The sequence below is a fragment of the Suncus etruscus genome, chromosome 4, assembly GCF_024139225.1.
Source record: "Suncus etruscus isolate mSunEtr1 chromosome 4, mSunEtr1.pri.cur, whole genome shotgun sequence".
In the NCBI taxonomy this organism is placed as follows: domain Eukaryota; kingdom Metazoa; phylum Chordata; class Mammalia; order Eulipotyphla; family Soricidae; genus Suncus; species Suncus etruscus.
In genome coordinates this window covers 91626829-91648194 of record NC_064851.1, presented here as the reverse complement: position 1 = coordinate 91648194, position 21366 = coordinate 91626829, and the positions used below count along the sequence as shown (strand labels likewise).

At 35.4% G+C, this 21366-nt stretch overlaps 1 protein-coding gene and 1 pseudogene across 1 annotated transcript in view; one reads left to right on the top strand and one right to left on the bottom strand.

The window, feature by feature from the left end:
- Positions 1-21366, top strand: part of TBC1D32 (TBC1 domain family member 32) — a 266472-nt gene that overhangs the window by 189746 nt on the left and 55360 nt on the right. The window contains 1 exon segment of the mRNA XM_049772618.1: positions 20442-20511. Within this exon segment, the coding sequence (XP_049628575.1) occupies positions 20442-20511 (70 nt within the window).
- LOC126006384 (eukaryotic translation initiation factor 2 subunit 3, X-linked-like) lies at positions 13810-15230 on the bottom strand (annotated as a pseudogene).

Sequence of the window (21366 nt, the reverse complement as noted above, 5' to 3'; positions counted from 1 at the left end):
CTGGGAATCAAATTTAAGTGTTTCCTATAAGCAGCGGAAGGTTGGGTTTCTTTTTATTATCCATCAGGCCACTCTGTATAGAGAGCAGTTATTGATACAAAAAACAATTATGCCATTTTCCTTATGATTTCTGGTATTTTGTAGTTTTTTGTTGTTGTTGTTGTTGTTGGCCTTAATTTCCTGCATGCATTTCCTGTTGCATGTAGTCAGATTCTTTTTGTCTCTTGCTTATTTCTTCTAACCATTTTTGACATAATGTTATCATGTACTTATTTTCAAAGTATAAATTACTTCTCACTTTAAATCCAATACAAGCCTGAAGTTCCTTCTAGGAGATGTGTTACTTTGCTGCTTTCCCACACTTCATTTTACTCATTGATATATCTACTGTTTCTGATGGAATTTATTTTTCTTTTATAGTCAATCATTTAGTATTTTGCTGTTGAGCTGGTTCAGTGGCATTGAAATTTTAGGTGTTGTTTGTCTAAAAGTTTGATCACTCTTTAAACCTGGTGATAACCTCGCTGAATAAGATATGCTTATTTGGAGGCCTTTCTCATGCAACATTTTCTATATCTTAAATTTTATCAATTTTTGACAAATTTAAGTTAATATATCTGCTATGCATTGTGTGAGTCAGCTGTATATGTGATTTTTTTTTTTTTACTTTTCCATGCTCTTTTTAGAGTTATATCTATCAGAATCCTGTTATTTTAATTACAGTGTATCTTGGTTCTCAGTGTATTTATTTGGGCTGCTTTGTTTGAGCTTCATCAGGCTTTCTTGATATAAGTTTATGTCTCTTTTCTCATAGTGTATAAGTTCGTGGCACTTATTCACCCAGTCAACCATCTTCCTCATTTTTTCTTTTCTATTTTTATAATTCTTTTATGGTAATTTTGTTTCTTAAAAAGATATATTATTTTTAGTTATCTTATATATCGCATACATTTTTTATTTTTGAAAATCACTTTCTTTTTTAACTTATTTTTCTGTCTCCTATGTTATCCCAGGTTCAACCTTTATCTACTACTGAGCATAATTATTCGCAACATTTGTATTTAAATTATTGTGGATTTTTTTAGTTTAAGACTTGATTGTATTTTTTTACTTGATTGTATTTTTTCTTACTTTCATATTTTTTCTGTCCTTAATAAAGTTCTTTGTATTGATTTCCTTATTTTAGGAAATGCTACTAGAATTGTTGCTTAGAATTATTCATCAGGAAGCTTGTAATATTTTGATGTTGTCCTCATATATTGATAAAGGTGAAATTTTCTTATTTATTTATTATGCCTGTTTCTATGTGAGGCCTAATGATAAAGGACCACAGGCCTTTCACTATTACAAATTACAGACAATGACTGTGACTCAAGTTCATTTAGAATGAACAACTACTGGAAATTTGAATTTTAATGGAGCGTTATTGTGGTACTGAGTTCACAGTAGCTATGATGTCAAAACCTGGCAGGCCTGGTAAATGACTGTGATCACAGCTGGGAATACTTAACAGGAGTGGTAGTAGTGAGTTAAACTTTGAAGTTACAAAGAAAATTGTATTTCTCAGCACTGGCATATACTAGTGATGAAGTTCAGAAGACCATGGTAACATCCTCTAGCTTAATGCTTTGAATGTTTGGTGTTATCCACCGATTTTGTGCAGGCCTATTCTGCCATCATCTAATCAAAATCTCATGCTCCCTAGGTACTTTGTGTTCTGGCTTCTATGTTAAGTTGGCTGCATCTGTCTCCTGTTCTAGATGTTGTAAATAGGACTATAGAGGTGGGCTCAGTATAAAATACCAGCAAACCGCCCCCCCCCCCCGCCAGTTTCCCAGATTAGCCTTTAGTGCCTTAGAAGCCTCTTGCAATTAATGCTTACTTCTCACAGTACTTCTGCATGTCTCAGTTTCAATTTTCATGTCTCAGTACTTCAACTTCTTGCTCTGTGGAAGCATTCATGGCAGTAATTTCCAGGTCTTCTCTTTAAACCTTCCCTTAAATACAAAGGATAGAACATCTAAAAATTCTACAAAAATTAGCCACATTTTTGTTATAAAATTTTTCCATGCTCATGAGAGTGCTAACAATTTGGTTCTTAGTTTTCCTGGTTATCTTCTTCTGTCCTATGTATATTTCTCTTTCCATATACTGACTTTTAGTTTTACTGCTTATCATTTTCTTCTCTTTGATACAAGATTTAAATATGGTTTGGGGGCTATGAATGAAAGAGAGATTCATCTTTCCTGAGTATTGTTATAAACTTTACTCATAGTAGAGCATTTGATTCAGCTCATAGGTTATGTTTTTATTTTCATTAATATCCCAGATATTTTTTAATTTTTTTTGTTTGTTTTGGGTCACACAGCAGTGCTCAAGGGTTACTCCTGGCTCTGCACTCAGAAATCGCTCCTGGCAGGCACAGGGAACCCATATAGGATGCCAGGATTCAAACCACTGTCTGTCCTGGTGAGCTGCATGCAAGGCAAATGCCCTACTGCTGTGCTATCTCTCTGGCCCCCAATATTCTTTTTTTTTAAGAATATATTTATTTAAGCACCATAATTACAAAGAAGCTTGTAGTTGAGTTTCAGTCATAAACTGTAAACCCCCTTCACCAGTGCAGCCTTCACTTCACCTTTGGTTTCCTCATTGATGCAATAATTAATCTTAATATGTTTATTTTACATCAATTTATGATGGTTTTTTCCTCTTTCACCTTTTGGTTAATTGCTATGTAGTTTCTTCTCATTGTAGTCTAAAAAGATAATTGATAAATAATTAATATTTATAAATTTATTGTAATTATTTTTCATCTCAAAGTGTTAAATAACTTGAGGATTTTACATGAATTTTATTGGTTTTGAGGTAGCATACATATTCCATAACGTATATTAAATCCATCAAATCTAGTTTGACATTTAAGGCATTTATTTTCTTGCTGATTTTCATTACTAATAATGAAGTGTTAAAGTTCACTTTTCTGATTATATCACTGCAGTGTTTCTATTTATGTCTTTTAATATTCACTTTTATGAACTCTAGAGCAGTTATTTTGGGCCATTATATTAATAATTATGATGTATTCCTCTTGTATTCCCTTTATTTTTATATACTAGGATAGGTATGGGTGAACATATACATTAATAATTATGTCTTTTGTTTTCCTTCATTATTATGCAATATACAACATATCTTCTGATTTTTTGGGGGTCTGGAAGTTTATTTTATAGTTTATCAGTACTGTGGCTCATATCTTTTTTGAGTTGTCTATTGGATTGTGCTGCCTTTTTTTTTAACTCTATGTGTTTGTTTTTGTAATTTAAGTGAAAGTCTTATAAGCAGCATAGAAAATGTTATTACATTTTAATATACTGACCACTGTGTTTTTGATGAGTTAAGTTCATTTACTGAGTATAAATATTTTCTACTGTGATTATGGCTTTAATGCTCTGGTACTATTTTCTTGCTCAGTTTTTCATAGACTTAAAAAAAACTTACATAGAGTTCCTTTCAACATTTCTTGAAGATGAAATCTAGTGTTGCAAATTCCCTTAGCTTTTATTTTTATGTGTATGCCTCTGTATCTCTCTTTAACTGAGAATCTTGCAGGATCCAGTGTTCGTGGCCGAAAATTTTGTAAGTATTTTTAAATTTAACATTCAGATAAGATTTTTGTTCTTTTCCTATTGCTTCCCTTCTGGGATAGCCATTTATTGTTAAAGCATTTTGTTATGCTGTCAGCTAGTTTTTAGAGAGTTTTGTTATTTATTTAGTTAATTATCATTTTTGATTAATTGTATAGTATTTCAAGGCTTTCGTAATTTTTTCTAGAACTTTTTTTTTTTTTTTGGTTTTTGGGCCACACCCTGTGACGCTCAGGGGTTACTCCTGGCTATGCGCTCAGAAGTTGCTCCTGGCTTCTTGGGGGACCATATGGGACGCCGGGGGATCGAATCGCGGTCCGTCCTAGGCTAGCGCAGGCAAGGCAGGCACCTTACCTCCAGCGCCACCGCCCGGCCCCTTTTCTAGAACTTTTGACTCTTTTTTTTTTAAACTTTATTTGATTGATTGATTGATTGATTGGCTTTGTGGCCACACCCAGTGGTCCTCAGGGTCACTCCTGACTCTGCACTCAAAAATCGCTCCTGGCAGGCTGGGTAGACCCCTCCCAGGTCAGCTATATACAAGGCAAACACCCTACTGCTGCACTATCTCTCTGGCCCCTGACTCTCATTTTTTGAATTTCACATTTTGAATGTTATTCTCTTATTTAAATTATATATTCTAACTACTATTTGTTAGTTTTATTTTCTAAGCAATTTTTCTGAGTTTTGTTGCATCTAGTTGAGTTTCTTAAGTTACTTTTTATTTTTGTGATTTACCTTTCTACCTCTTTTTTAGTTTTAGTTTGTAATGTCTTTATTAAAGCAATTTTTAACTGATAGTTGATAGTGTGATATAATCTATGTTTAGGAGGTTGGAATTTAGAGAGCTGCTTTCTCCTTGTGACATAATTCTGCTGAGAGGCTAGTGCTATGTGTTATATTTTTTAGTCTGCCCATTTTTTCTATAAATTTTTAATCAAAAATTTATTACACTATGATTTACCAAGTTGTTAATAATATAGTCATTTCAGATATTAATTGTTCAAAACAAATTCCTTCTCTGTATGGTTTTCTCTTCATTAGTTGCTCCAGTTTTCCACTCACCACACTAGCCTGGCCCCTTGAGTCACAAACAGATTTACTTCATATTGTTTGTTACAGCATAAAGACAAATGTTATTATCAAAACTTAGATCAACAAAGGTCATTTTCATTTCTTTGGCTTGGGTTTTAATTTTGGGGACACACCTGACTTAACTCAGGGGTTACTACTCCTAGCTCTGCGTTCAGATATTACTCTTGGCAAACTTGGGGGACCATATGGGATGCTGGGGATCAAACCCTGGCTCGACAATATGCAAGGCAAACACCATTCTCATAGTGCTATTTTTCCAGCCCCTAGTCAAATATAACTAATTCTTATATCTCTCCTTGGTGTTACTAAATTCATTGTCTATGGATTTACTGGGCTGTGGTTGGTGGTGCTAGTTCAGCTTTCTTTATTCTGTGTTACTGTTTAGACTCAATAAGCTTGGTCAATTTTTATGTAACTCCCATGAGATTTGTTATGATACTAATGAGCTGACTTTACTATAAATTTTAGAGGTGTCAGGTTGCCACTTGCAACCAAATGGTTTAAGATCTGTAACTGTAGGCTTACATTTGTGGGAAATCTGCCTCCATCAATTCATTCTGAGAAAGCTCCAGAATGTTGCAGCCTTGAGCTGGGAAGGGTACCTGGGAAGAGTCAGTGGCAGTTACTATACTGTTCTGCTGTGAAGATGGTGTGTCCAGGCAGAGGCTGCTGGGTTTTCTGATGGTGAGGGTGTATGTTGGGGTTGAGAAACTTGGCCCACCACCATTTCAAGAATATATCAGGATTTTCTATTCTGTTCATATTCTACACCCTCCTAAGAAGGTTCAGCTGTTCAAGCTATATGAGTTCAGTGAGGAGTTGGGCCATTTCTGTCAGAGGGAGTCAGGTATGACTATAAGGCAAAAAAGAGAGACTATCCCTACTCTTTTGAGAATCGACCAGAGGTATCATCAGCCTGGATAAGACTGCCTGGGAAGAATCAGTGATCATCATTTTCTTTCTCTATTTTAAAGTTTTCTGAAGTTTTTATTTTTGTTAATCTATTACATTTAATAACTAATAGTGTTACTACTTCTAATAAACCAACAATTGATGGCATGTTTTAATATATATATTTTTGTTTGATTTTTTCCACTTGCTGTAAGAACTGGCATTTTGAAATTAAAAAGTTATATGCACACCTATGTTCATTACTGCAATAATCAGTAACTCAGCTATGGAAATTACCTAAATATCAAATGACAGAGGAATGTATAGAATATATGTGATCTATAACCTTAACAGTTACTATATAAAACAACAAATTAAACCTTTTCGTTTACTATAATGTGGATGAAACTAGAGGGTTTCATGGTAAGCAAAGTAATTCAGAGGAAGAAAGTCTAACACTTTCAACAAGGGAATAGACAGCATAGAATGATGACAAATCATTAGATTGCAAAATTCAGATTACTAAACAGTAGGTGAACAAAGAGGTAGACTAGATTTTTTGACAAGGGGACAGTGGTAGTGGCAATTAGGTATTTTGCTGGTGGTGGGGTACAGTAATTTTATAATCAGTTCCATACATGTTTAGACTATTACTATCATAACTAAAATTATATATTTTAAAGAGTATAAAAAATTTGTTTTGTGTTAAGAAATAATGCCCAGTGACAATGTAGAGAATTGTTAATAAGGGTACATACATTAATATCTTTTTTTTTTTTTTTAATTTTTTTTTTATTTAAAAACCTTGATTACATACATGATTGTGTTTGGGTTTCAGTCATAAAAGGAACACCACCCATCACCAGTGCAACATTCCCATCACCCAAGTCCCCAATCTCCCTCCTCCCCCCCAACCCCCGCCTGTACCCTAAACAGGCTCTACATTTCCCTCATACATTCTCAATATTAGGACAGTTCAAAATGTAGTTATTTCTCTAACTAAACTCATCACTCTTTGTGGTGAGCTTCCTGAGGTGAGCTGGAACTTCCAGCTCTTTTCTCTTTTGTGTCTGAAAATTATTATTACAAGGGTGTCTTTCATTTTTCTTAAAACCCATAGATGAGTGAGACCATTCTGCGTTTTTCTCTCTCTCTCTGACTTATTTCACTCAGCATAATAGATTCCATGTACATCCATGTATAGGAAAATTTCATGACTTCATCTCTCCTGACAGCTGCATAATATTCCATTGTGTATATGTACCACAGTTTCTTTAGCCATTCGTCTGTTGAAGGGCATCTTGGTTGTTTCCAGAGTCTTGCTATGGTAAATAGAGCTGCAATGAATATAGGTGTAAGGAAGGGGTTTTTGTATTGTATTTTTGTGTTCCTAGGGTATATTCCTAGGAGTGGTATAGCTGGATCGTATGGGAGCTCGATTTCCAGTTTTTGGAGGAATCTCCATATCGCTTTCCATAAAGGTTGAACTAGACAGCATTCCCACCAGCAGTGGATAAGAGTTCCTTTCTCTCCACATCCCCGCCAACACTGTTTATTCTCATTCTTTGTGATGTGTGCCATTCTCTGGGGTGTGAGGTGGTATCTCATCGTTGTTTTGATTTGCATCTCCCTGATGATTAGTGATGTGGAACATTTTTTTCATGTGGTCTTTTGGCCATGCGTATTTCTTCTTTGTCAAAGTGTCTGTTCATTTCTTCTCCCCATTTTTTGATGGGGTTAGATGTTTTTTTCTTGTAAAGTTCTGTCAGTGCCTTGTATATTTTGGAGATTAGCCCCTTATCTGATGGGTATTGGGTGAATAGTTTCTCCCACTCAGTGGGTGGCTCTTGTATCCTGGGCACTATTTCCTTTGAGGTGCAGAAGCTTCTCAGCTTAATATATTCCCATCTGTTAATCTCTGCTTTCACTTGCTTGGAGAGTGCAGTTTCCTCCTTGAAGATGCCTGTAATGTCCTGGAGTTGTTTTGCCTATGTGCTGTTCTATATATCTTATGTTTTGGGGCTGATATCGAGGTCTTTAATCCATTTGGATTTTACCTTTGTACATGATGTTAGCTGGGGGTCTAAGTTTAATTTTTTGCAAGTGGCTATCCAATTGTGCCAACACCACTTGTTGAAGAGGCTTTCCCTGCTCCATTTAGGATTTCCTGCTCCTTTATCAAAAATTAGATGGTTGTATCTCTGGGGAACATTTTCTGAGTATTCAAGCCTATTCCACTGATCTGAGGACCTATCCTTATTCCAATACCATGCTGTTTTGATAATTGTTGCTTTGTAGTACAGTTTAAAGTTGGGAAAAGTAATTCCTCCCATATTCTTTTTCCCAATGATTGCTTTAGCTATTCGAGGGTGTTTATTGTTCCAAATGAATTTCAAAAGTGTCTGATCCACTTCTTTGAAGAATGTCATGGGTATCTTTAGAGGGATGGCATTAAATCTGTATAATGCCTTGGGGAGTGATTGACATTTTGATGATGTTAATCCTGCCAATCCATGAGCAGGGTATGTGTTTCCATTTCCGTGTGTCCTCTCTTATTTCTTGGAGCAGAGTTTTATAGAAGAACGGGTATATAAGGGCCAGGGAAAAAGCTCAAAGTACTTTAGTGAGCCTGAGTTTAGTCCCTGATATAAGGATGCAGCCTTGGTGACCCTCAACAATACTGGTTCTAAGCTGCACTTCACTGTTAAGCCCAAGCATTGTCCATCTAATATGCACAGCCATGCTGAGCACTTCAAGGAGTGGCCTCGCAAAAAGGAAAAAAAGAACTAGAAATCTGATCAGTAGTTTCTGTGATAGAAAGTGTAGCTGCTATTGAGAAGGGGTTGAGGGCATGAACCAGGATAGTATTTACACCACCACTTCTAATCCTCCTTTCTGGTTATATAGGTACACAAATTTAAGACTCAGCATTTAGTCAACCTTTAGTGAGCCATGGGATGTCAGCACCCTTTCAAGCTTAGGAGTATAGTACAGAACCTGCATTCTAAAACTGTGGGTTCTGGCCCCTAATAGAGGTATTTTTTAACATATTTTTATTAATATCTTTATTTAAACAACCTTGATTACAAACATAATTGTAGTCGTATGATTTCAGTCATGTAAAGAACACCCCCCTTCACCAGTGCAACATTCCCACCACCAATGTCCCAAATCTCCCTCCTCTCCACCCACCCCACACCTGTACTCGAGACAGGATTTCTACTTCCCTCATTCATTCATGCTGTTAGGATAGTTCTCAATGTAGTATTTCTCTGACTGCACTCATCACTCTTTGGGTGAGGCTTCATGTAGTGAACTGGAAATTCCAGCCCTCCTCTCTTTTGTCTCTGAAAATTATTGCAAGAATGTCTTTATTTTTCACAAAAACCCATAGATAAGTGAGACTTATTCTGCATCTATCTCTCTCCCTCTGACTTATTTCACTCACCATAATAGATTCCTGTATATTCATGTATAGGAAAATTTCATGACTTCATGTCTCTTGACGGCTGCATAATATTCCATTGTGTATTTTGTACCACAGTTTTTTTTAGCCATTCATCTGTTTGAAGGGCATCTTGGTTGTTTCCAGAGTCTTGCTATTGTAAATAGCAAGCAGGGAAAGCCTCTTCAATAAGTTGGTGTTGGCACCAACTGCTTAGCCACTTGCAAAAAAGTGAAACTTAAGATACCCAGCTAACATCATGTATTGAAGGTAAAAGCCCAAATGGACTAAAGGCTTTGATACCTGAAACCATAGGTATATTAGAACAACATGTAGGTAAAACACTATAACACTGAGACTAAAAGCATCTTCAAGAAGGAAACTGCACTCTCCAACCAAGTAGAAGCAGAGATAAACAGATAGGAATATATTAAGCTGAGAAGCTTCTGCACCTCAAAGGAAACAATGCCCAGGATTCAAGAGCCACCCACTGAGTGGAAGAAACTATTCACCAAATACCCATCAGACAAAGGGCTAATATCCAAAATATACAAGGCACTGACAGAAGTTTACAAGATAAAACATCTAATCCCATCAAAAAATTGGAGGAAAGAAATGGACAGATACTTGACAAAAAAGAAATACAAATGGCCCAAAAGGCACATGAACAAATGTTCCACATCACTAATCATCAGGAGATGCAAATCAAAGCACTATGAGGTACCACCTCACACACCACAGAGATTGGCTCACATCACAAAGAAGGAGAATAAGCAGTGCTAGCGGGGATGTAGAGAGAAAGGAACTCTTATCCACTGCTGGTGGGAATGCTGTCTAGTCCAACATTTATGGAAAGTGATATGGAGATTCCTCCAAAACTGAAAATTGAGCTCCCATATGAACAGCTATACCACCCTAGGGATATTACCCTAGGAACACAAAAATATAATACAAACATCCCTTCCTCACACCTGATAGGGCATTTCTGTTAGGTGAAGGGTTTCTGAAACAGTAATTGAAAATCCAGTGGCTGCCACGAAAATTTGACAATTAATAAATAATCGCTGGAATTAATTATTAATGAATTCAATTATAGATGATTGCAGGGATCAAAAATTAAAAATCAACCATTTTATAAAATAAGGTTTTTCTGACAGCCTTGGAGTACTTTGTGGTTCTCTTTACCTGTCTGACATTTGTAGAGCACCCCAACTCTTCCATACAAGTTTCAACTGGATTATATGAATATATCTCTAAATTCGTTTCATTGTCCTACTGCCCACCCTACAAGAACCTAATGGCCAGCTTCTCTGCTATCTCTATTACTCACTTTCCATCCAAGGAAAAATGAGTCTCCTCAATTCTTTGATTTTGTGTGTATAGATCCTTGAAAGCTTCTGGGGAATACTTCAATGTCACTGTAATTTATGGAACCCTCACTATTTCTCCCCAGTTCTTTTTTGTGAGGTGAAACAGATGATTTCCTATTGTCATCTTGATTTCATATCCAAGACTTAAAATATATTATTTTATATATTAAATTATGTAATTCAATTCCTATTGTTTGTAAATATACTCAGTAATTGTGAACAGTTATTTTTCCAGTAAAGGAAACAGGGGTGATAATAAGATATAAACCTAAAAATATTTATATTACATAGAAATACAAAAAATAAATGATGGAATCTGAAATTATTTAATTGCATACTTTGCTTCTTGGTGATATGATACAAACTTCGAATTAAACTTTTGCCCAAAGAAGAGTTTTTTCTTTAAGTGCCACATTCAGTAGAAAAAGTGATCAGTGTTAATTAGTGCTATCTTAGAATATAACCAGGAAACAGTTACTAGAAGGAGTGACATTTACACTAACTCTTGAGTTATGGCCGAAAGATATAGAAGGAAACAGTCTTCCAGGCAAGGCTAATTGCAAAGTCAAAGACAGAAAAAGTGGGTGTGTTTTTTTTTCCCAAATACTAGTGACTATTCTAATTGAGATTCTGAAAGTCTTTAAATAGCTTGATCACAATAAATTGGATTTTATGGAAAGAAAAATTCACTAAAATAAATGGAACCAAAATGTGAAAAATGAAGTTATCAAAACCTGTGTACTGAATTTTAGAAAACCAGGAGGTAGGAGCAAAGGCACTGATCCATTGATTTCTTTACAGTGTTGATATCACTGGGAGGTGAGAGTTCTAAAACTTGGCCAGATTCAGCAGGACCTTGGGAATATCAGTAAAAACCGAAGCAGTAACTGCTTCTGAACCATGGATTTGCCCTCCAATGGAGAAATTCTTCTTACCTTCTGGAAACTTATTTTTCCACACCATTAGCCAAGTACCCTTACTACTGCTCTATGTGTTAACATTGCAAATGAAAAGTAGAACAGAACTCTATTACCACAATGAGAGAATAGTGTGGCATTAGATAATTTTCTCAGTTTATGTTACAACTATATTTATTAATATTTTAAATGTCTAATTCAAATACTTGATACTAATCGCTGTTTCAGTTAGTATTTTTAAGTAAACAGAATGTCTATGATGACACAGATATTGTTTAGTGATCCTCTTAAAAGCAAATAATTGTGTTTTTTATATTTTTCACAAATAACTTCTGAGAGAATGGATTATATTATCTACTTATTTATATACAGAAGATATTTTTGAATCCACACTCGAGTTTCATCACTAGTTTCATCATCTATTTCATTTTATTATTAAATCTCAAATTATTTTGTTCAGTTAGATGTATATTCATTCATCAACAGATTCATTCACTTGAATTCTTTTTTCTAAACTTGATTGATTGGTTTTCTGAGGCATACCTAGTGGTGCTCTAGGGGTTACTCCTGGCTCTGCACTTAGAAATTGACCCTGTCGGGCTGTGGGACTATATTGGATGCCGGGAATCAAACCAGATCCCACCTGGATCAGCCACATGCAAGGCAAATGCCCTATTACTGTGCTATCTCTCTGGCCCCATCACTTAATTTATTTATTTGTGGTTTTTTGGGTCACACCCAGCAGTGTTCAGGGGGTTTTTTCCTGGCTCCGTGCTCAGAAATTGGCTCCTGGCAGGCACAGGGGACCCATATGGGATGCCGGGATTCGAACTGATGACCTTCTGCATGAAAGGTAAAAGCCTTACCTCCATGCTATCTCTCTGGCCCCTTAATTTTTAACTTAATTTTTAAACACTTCTACAAGTTAGCTTTAATAACTCGAAGAGCACAACATTCTGACTGTGACATCAAATCCCACATTAAATAAAGACTTAAAAAGGCAAAGAGAGCATTCTCAAATTACTAAAATAATTCAGTTAATTTGGGTGTGCTGTTTCTCTTACCTACTTCACAAACTTTATCAATGCTGAAGAATTTCTAAAAAAAAAAAAAAAAAAAAAAAGCTCAGTGCCTGGGTTCAACCCTACCAAAATTAAATGACTTACTATGAAAAAATTTTAAAGCTTCTCCAGAAAAATACTAATCTATCAGTAACTATATGAAATTCTAAAAAGAAAAAGCTAATAAAAAGGAAGGAAAGAAGGAAGGAAGGAGAGTAAAGCATAGCACAAGAAATTTAAAAAACATAAATAAGAGTAAAGCATAGCACAAGAAATTAAAAAAGCATAAATATGGGCCAGAGCGATAGGGACAGTGGTAGGGTGTTTGCCTTGCACATGACCAACATAGGATGGATGGTGGTCTGAATCCCCGGCATCCCATATGGTCTCCCAATGCCTGCCAGGGATTGATTTCTGAGCACAGACCCAGAGTAACCCCTGAGCGCCTATGGGTATGACCCAAAGATAATAAAAAAAAAAAAGGAATAAATCAAAAAATCAAGATTTACCCTATAACATAATTTACTCTTTAAAGTTTACAAATATTAGAATCTACATCAATAAAATCGGTAAGTAGATAAAACAATGTAAGATATTGAGTGGCCAGAGAGCTAGTCAAATGAGCTAAGTGTATAGTTTGCATGCAGAAGACTCAGGCTTGACTTCCTGCACCACATGATCCCAAGCACTGGAAGTGACACACTCCTCCCAGAAGATCTGAGCACTGCCAAATGTGTCCCAAAAAGACAAAAATAAGGGGTGGGGAATTAGACTTTAAGGATAATTTTTATCTCCAAATTTTTCCTTGCAATTGTCCTTCAAGTCTGGAGCTACTCGAAATTGAATCATGAGGAGGCCAGAGTGGTGGCACAGGTAGTAGGGTGTTTGCCTTGCATGTGCTAACCTAGGACAGACTGTGGTTCCATCACCTGGTGTCCCATGTGGTCTCCCAAGCCAGGAGCGATTTCTGAGCATGTATTACAGGAGTAACCCCTGAGTGTCACTGAGTGTGGCCCAAAAAACAACCTCCCCCCAAAAAAACATGAAAAGCACGGAAGATTTTTTTTTCTAAATAAGTAGGTTCTATAGCAAAAACCGATTATGTTAAAATTCCATTTCTAACCTGCATTTCTGTATAAATGGAAACTTTATTTAGGAACAATTATTTTGTGCTCAAAAATAGATTCAATCCAATATAATGCCAATTTTTACATTTATTATAGACCAGATTTTAATAGATTGAATTTTCATCATCATAAAATGAGAACAGTCCTACAGCTAGGACTAAGTAATGAGCTGTGAAATTCCAAGTATTTATTTGAAAATACATCTCAGTTTAAAAGAAATTTTAACTTCATACCGAAAATATTAAGCTGGAATTCTTCAGTCATTGTCTACTGTTGGTTTGATTGTCACTCCTTTTCTTATTTGTCCCCAACCAATTAAACGCCAGTGCTTCTCAACCTTCGGATAAGTGCAAATCTTTTCTCTTACTTCAGTGCACACAGGATTAGTCAGAATAATTTTTCCCCCAAATCAGCTTTCACACTGTACTAACTCTTCCTCCTGTTGACAAAGACCCTATGTTCACCATAAGAACTTCATTCTTAGATAGCTTTTGCACCTTTTCTGCTTTCCTGTCTCCTTCAGTGCAGACACCTAGAAGCTGTCTAAGTAGGAAATAGGAAATTTCTAATTCTGTAAAGATCTCAGGTAAAGCTTCAATGGCACCAAGTACCTGGCCCACCATTCTGTCAGTGTGGCACAAAGTAGGGTCAATTTTTGTTCCAACTCCAATCAGACCATCTGAAGCAACATCCTGAAGATCATTATGCTCTGCAAAAAGTGATATGGTTTTGGAAAAAATTAGTTACATGAGTTTTCCTTCACTATCTTTAGAAACAATGCCAGGTCTGACTTCTATCTCTTGGCACACCTTTAATACTCCTTTTAGAATACTACCACCAGCCGCACCCCCTTTAAGGTAATCAACTTCACAGCCAGGCTTGTTGACATCAAAGGATCTAATAACAATAAGTTGGGGCTCTGAAGTGAAGTCTCTTGGAGGTACTGGAATTTTTTTCACGATATACTTACAGACAACTTCAATATTGTATTTTAACTGACCTGAAGTTGAAATAATAGGGACTCCTTCAGCTACTGTACCTTGTACAAATGCAAGAATCTGTTCGAAATGTTCCTTAGCTTGGCTTTCTTTTACCAAATCAATTTTATTTTGTAGAATCAAAATATGCTTCAGTTTCATGATTTTTATGGCAGCCAGGTGTTCAGATGTTTGAGGCTGGGGGCAAGATTCATTGTCAGATATCAATAGAAGAGCTGCATCAATCATTGCTGCACCATTAATCATAGTTGCCATCAAAATATCATGACCAGGACAGTTAACAAAGAAAACATGTCTGACTAATTTGAAATTCCCTTTAGTTCCTGGAATGTCTGTTGCAAATTCATCAGGTGTACTACTTCCACAGGATCTATAGCATTCTAGACGAGGACTGCTTAGGTCATCAAGTTTATAAATCTTAGCATTAGCATATCCAAGTTTGATGGTAATATTTCTTTCAAGTTTATTTTTGAATCTGACAGTGTGAATTCCAGGAATAGCTTTTACAACTGTGGATTTCCATGGGCTACATGACCAATTGTACCTATATTAATTGAGCTTGTCTACTGATAACTTCATGTGAAAGTGGTGTCAGCTTAGTAACATCCAACATGGGAGAGATCCTGGCGAGAAAAAGATGTGGCTGCCCCAATGTCACGCCGCCCTCTCTCCCCGCCATCTTGCCCAGAGAGGAAGGAAGTCTTCTTGTCTACTCTACTTAATTCTTAATAAAGACCTTTTTTGTATCATACTGTGCTGCACAAATTGCAGTGAGTCATTTGTTACCAGTATAAATAAAGCCTTAGGGAAGTGGGGAGGAGAGGTCTTAAGAAATAAAGAGATTCCTGAAATAGAAATGAAAAGCCAGAAAATAATTAAGGAGTGGAAACTAAAAGATTCCAGTATAAAGTTGATATTTCATAAGCTACAATTACAATTTGATAAACATAGTGGACCTTTTGGATAGAGGTACTGTTGTTTACAATATTGTTAATAATGATTTTTCCATGTACTTAATTCTAGCACCAAACCCCTCACCAATATTTCTCACTCGGTTTCCCCCAAGAACCCTGATGCTCTTCATCCCTTTCACTCTCACCAATTTTATTTTGTGGATCAGTTTTCTCATTGTGGTGTTATAGCCCTTAGTTAATAACCTACTGTGTATCTTTAGGTCTTAGATTTGAGTGAGATAATTTTGTATCTGTCCCTTTCCTTCTAATTGACTTCATGGAGCATAATGTCCTCTAATTTCAGAAACAGATTTTTAGACCAAGCATTCAATGAAATAATATTTTGTCACTTACAACCTCACCAAAACAGAATTTACTCAAATCTTCAGAAATGAAAAAAACTTAGAAAGTTTTTCAAAAGATTCTTATGCATATGCGTAATTTGAACCATTATCTGTTGAAATAATTGAAGTTAAGTTTTCATTTTATATTCATAAACTTTTAGAGAGGGCAAGAACTTAGTTATTCTTAGGCTTCAGAAAAGTTAAAGGACTCATTTTTTGTCCTGACATCTGAATCAACCTGGAAGAAATCAAGAATCTATCATTATATGGGACTAGCTACTAGTTACTGCCTTAGTATTTTGGACATCTTTAATATTTAATCATTGAGTATTCTTTGTCTTCTAATAGAAAGTACTTTGATTTCTAGAACATCTGACATTGGAAATGGCCATTCTTAGCATACTTAATTAACCCTGTGTTATTAAGATTTCTCTATGTATTATATTTTCCAGAAAAATAAAAGCACATATATCAGCATATCAGTTATGTATATCTAATGCTTAATAATCCAATTTTATAATTCTAGATTTTAAAAGCTACCATTCAGTCTTGTATTCTGGCAGGGCAAGGGATTCAATGCAAATGATAAAGCATATGCCTAACATGTATGAGACATTGGGTTAGATCCATAGTACACTGTCCTATCCCTAAATAACTCAGGGACTCTGGATGCGACCTTGGTGAACCCCAGCCACTGCTGAGATGCTCACCAAACTTTCAGTCCCCTATCACTGGGTCAAACCTTGCCACAAGTAACCCCAGCCTCTTTAGTTCCACTGGGCCATTAATAAAATAGTCTATTCTGACGATAGTTAATAGAAACCACTGTTCTTGTTACATCAAAATATGATAGTTGATAGGAGGCAGTCCTATTTTGGAATAATAGGAATATATAAAATTGGAATTCTTATTTTGTTGAAATTATTTAAGTTTTGTGAAATTAGCTGTCAGTATTATAAACTAGTTTTACATTGTTTAAAGAAGATAATTAAGTAGATTGAATAAATGGATAATTGATAAACCTGAAGTACAGATTCACCAGTAGCAAATTTAATGCTTAAATAACAAGAACTGTTTGTTTTTAACCCTTTGCATTTAATATGATTTTTGTAGTGAACACCGTTAAATCTGTTATTTATAACTGTTTTTTTCTCAGAAGGCCTCAGGAAATAACTGGAAATGCTTCTACTTCCTCTATGTCCATAGATAGGCCACCACCAACTTTATCAACACAATCATCAAAAAATGCCAGGCTTACATCTTTGTCACTGACAAATGAACATTCCTCAGTGAAGCAAATAAACATTTGTACTTTGGTCATCAAATTATAAATTTTTGGTGTGTCCATCCCGGCTTCATAAGAAAGCTTGGAGAGCAAAAAGAGAGCTAGCATCTGTGGCTGTATCAGATGGACTTGTGTTATTAATCTTAAGTATGACTTGTAGCCTTTTAAAATAGAGGCCATGAAAAACAAAAATGCTTATTGAATTTCCAAATCTATCCCTAGAATTAAAATCGTAGTCAGTCATTGCTAAATCCATCAGTCCATCATCTCTTGCTCTCTGCTATAAATTTGCCAGTTTCTGATGCAAATTTTTCAGTGAGTTAGTTCATCAGATTTTTACATGGCTTCTTTGGAAGTATCTTCCAGGCTACATTTTTTTTTGTCACCAGTTTGGGAAATGGTGTTGATATCTAGATCAACACAACTAACATCTGGTGGAGGGTCACAGAGATCAAAGTATCTTGAATCAATTCCTACTATGAGTTAGGAAATGGTGCACTCAAGACATCCACTAAAGCCAGTGGGCAGTGTGGAACATATGGACAGGGCCAATGGAAAGGGGAAATCATAAACATTAATGCTTCAGTCACATCAGTAAGCTTAAAAGGCCATAATAAATGGACAAGAATCTTAAATTCTAACTTAAGTGCAAACACCAACAGTCATGGCATTTTCAGGACCTAATTCTGAAGTAGTGTTGAAAACTTGCCACCGCTTAGTGGAAGAGACGAAGAAACAGACTGAGAATCAGATTTTCATGTGGCGATAAATGAACTAAAATCCTTGGTCTTTGAGGAGATGGAAAAGGAACTTTATGCAGAAAATGAGAAATATGCTTCTCAATTGGAAGCACATGAGGTCCAGAGATGAAATAATGGTACAGAAGAGGCAGAAATTTTCCGAATGCATCAGAAAAAGGCCAGTGAAAAAGATGTTTTTATTTGTGTAAATTTTTTTGGAACTGTCAAACTTTCCATATGCTGATGAAGTTAAACCTGAAAGAAGCCTCTGTTTTTCTGTGAGATTCTCTTCAGAGTATGGTTCATAAAATTGAATAGCAGCACCATAGACCTTTTCCGCTGAGGCACCAGTTAACAGAAAAGTAGAAAATACAGGGAGAGGGTATTTGCTATTTGGTGGCCAACATTCAGTCGTTGCACCCACTGATTAACAAAAATAGGGAAACAGATTCTGGTAGTGAGAATGACTCATAATCTTCTTGAGGATATCTACAAATAAGGTCAGCTTTGTACGATATAGTGTTAGATTTTACCACCGATTTTTTTATAACATAAGTACACAGCTGACCCCCACATATTATTACTGAGGTACTTGTTAACCTTACAGAATGTGTGTGGTAGACTTTCTCCTTTACTGGGGATGATAATGCAAATGTCTGTGACAGCCAACGTATTCTGAGTCAAGTTTTCAGGTAAATAGACTCATGAAGATGTCCTGCCACTAATAGTTGCAGGGTTCCCATTGGGAATAGTCTGAATGATCTCACAGCCGTTTTTCAATCATTCTTTCCAGTCATGCAAAGCCCCCAGATCTGTAAGTGGAGGTTTATCTCTTCCTTTTTTATTTCAAAGGTAAATATGTGCTCCCACAGATTGTTTTTCCCTATAACACATTACTGAATTTTGAGACACTCAATGCTAAAATCATGATAGTCTTTAACAAATTTGGACAAGTTGGTTAGTTATCTCTAAGAAAGTTAAAAAGTGAATTATTGCTGGTCCGGAGAATAGATGTTTGATAAGAGTGATATTAATTCATTTTGTTCTATCTTTTCAAATCTAAAGTCTACCAATATCAGTTTGATGGAAGTGCCACCTTTTCTTAATATTTCTTTCTCTTTTGGCTCACCAATACATTCAGACTCCTTTTAGTTCTTTCAACTGTCTTTACTCAGTGTTATCTATATATGAATTTATCTCTGACACTGCATGGGAAGTTCCTTTAGGGCATACTATCTTATTTAGCTTTGATCTTCTATAGCTCTGAGCATAGTCCTCCACAGTCACTATCAGATAACATTTATTAAGAATTAATGAGTCCATGAGTTAAGTAGATCATATTAATAGATATACCAAATGATGGTATGGAGTTGAGGAGTTGTGATTACTGATATGGAGTTCAGAAAATGTCACTTTTCTGCCACTAATGATGTGGTTTTTGAAAATGTAGAAAGGTCTGTGAGGGATAGAGGGAGGAAGAGAGGAAGAGAAAGGGTGAGCTGCTGCAACTTAAAAGTTTTGACCATACCCTTTTTTTAGTATTTATTAATACTTTCGAGAGTGTTGTCAAGAGTGTTTCGATACTGTCAGTTTATTATCCACTGCTCTTAGGGACAACGTCAAGGACTACTTTCACTTTTTCTTGTGTAGCTAAAGCACAGAGCACACAACCTGCTTTCCTTGAGTCCCTAAATACACAGAGTTCACACCCTATAAGTTACCCATTTTCACCTAAGTAATCTCTCTAAAGTTGTTCCCAGATGGTTTGAACCAATATGTGCTAGTCCTCTGCTGTCTGTTCCATGCTAAACTATCCTTCTGGGCTCTGGTCACGAACTCGCCTAGAATCCAAAAACAACCGCTTCATCTAAACTCCTGAAGTGTACAATCCCTTCTTTTGGAAAAATGACCATCATTCCTGTTTCACATGAAAATCTGTTTGAAGTAAGAAATTCATTCATGGGGCCAGAGAGATATCATGGATGTCAAGCCAAGTGTTTGCCTTGCATGCAGAAGGATGGTGGTTCGAAACCCGGCATCCCATATGGTTCCCCCAAGCCTGCCAGGAGCAATTCCTGAGCATGGAGCCAGTAATAAGCCTGGTATGACTCAAAAACCAAAAGAAAAAGAACTTCATTCATTAAAATACTACCACTGAAAATTTTGAATATGAATTCTAGGAAGGAGTAAGCAACCATAATTTTATGTATATAGGTATATTTCTATATCAATATCTTACAATACTTTTATGAATATATAAAAGTATTTGGGGCTATTTGGGAGTCAACAGTTTGTGTGCTGTGAACTGAGTAAAATAGATTGCTTTAAAATTTAATTTATTATTTTATATTTAATAGAATTTCAAATGCATTTATAAGAGGAAAACTATTTAAAAAAGTTTTGTGTTATTTTCTGGAATGTAATTGACAGTTTCTAAAAATATATATTTCAGTGTTTTCAAAATTCAGATTAAATATGTAAAAATGTTGCTTTTATCAATTTTCAATTAAAATGTGATCATTATGCAGACTTTTATACATTTTAATACTGATTTTCTATTGTTTTTAGCTATTGATGCAAATGTGAAGAATGATACTCTTTCATCTGTGCAGCAACTTGGCATTAACATGACTGTCAGGTAGTATATGGAAATACCTCCCTTGTGTATTTCTAGAATTTGTTTTATCTATCTGATTTGTGCTTACATTGTATTTAACAACTGTTTTATATACTTGAAATTCAGAGTGTATGATTCCAAAAATGGTAATTTTATTTTTAAGAATATAATATTGGCACATGATTAAATGATCTCTGCAGGCAAATTATATATGGTTCATTATTATTTCTGATGCTGGGTATTTCATCCTCTATAAGTAACTTTTTTAGTAAAATTTATATTGTTAAAATCTGCACAGTCATGTCACTTTCTAAAATACGATTAATTTTAATTTTTAAGCTGTTATGGTGAGTATAGAAGAAATTTAAGGATAAATGTAGGAATTGAATTAAATGAATAAATTTGTGTATTTAAATTTTTTGCATCTAAGTTGTAATTTCAGAAGAAATGAAAAGGTCAGTTGGTGAATTAGCTTCTAAGGACCAAAGTCCTTGAGCTCCACAAATTACACCTCCATTTTTTAAATTGTTGTGTAGCACACCTAAAATCTCATTTCCCTGCAATGAGATGTCTTCAGAAGCAAGCTTAGAAGAAAAAAAAAAAACATTTTTAAAGATGTTACAAGAAGCCTGTTAAAAACCGCTCACTAAAAATGAGTTCAAAAAGTAAGATAATTTAGATGGAGACAATTTCAACATCCCTACTTCTATCAACATTGATTTTTTGTGTGTGTGACTTTCTACCTACTTTATAATTCCATAATATTATTCTGAAAAAGCAGTTCATATTTAATAGCCATGAGTTAGTCACATATTTTTCTTTATTCAAAGTAATATCTTAGTGGTAGGAAATAAATTGAAAGTGATTTGTAATGAA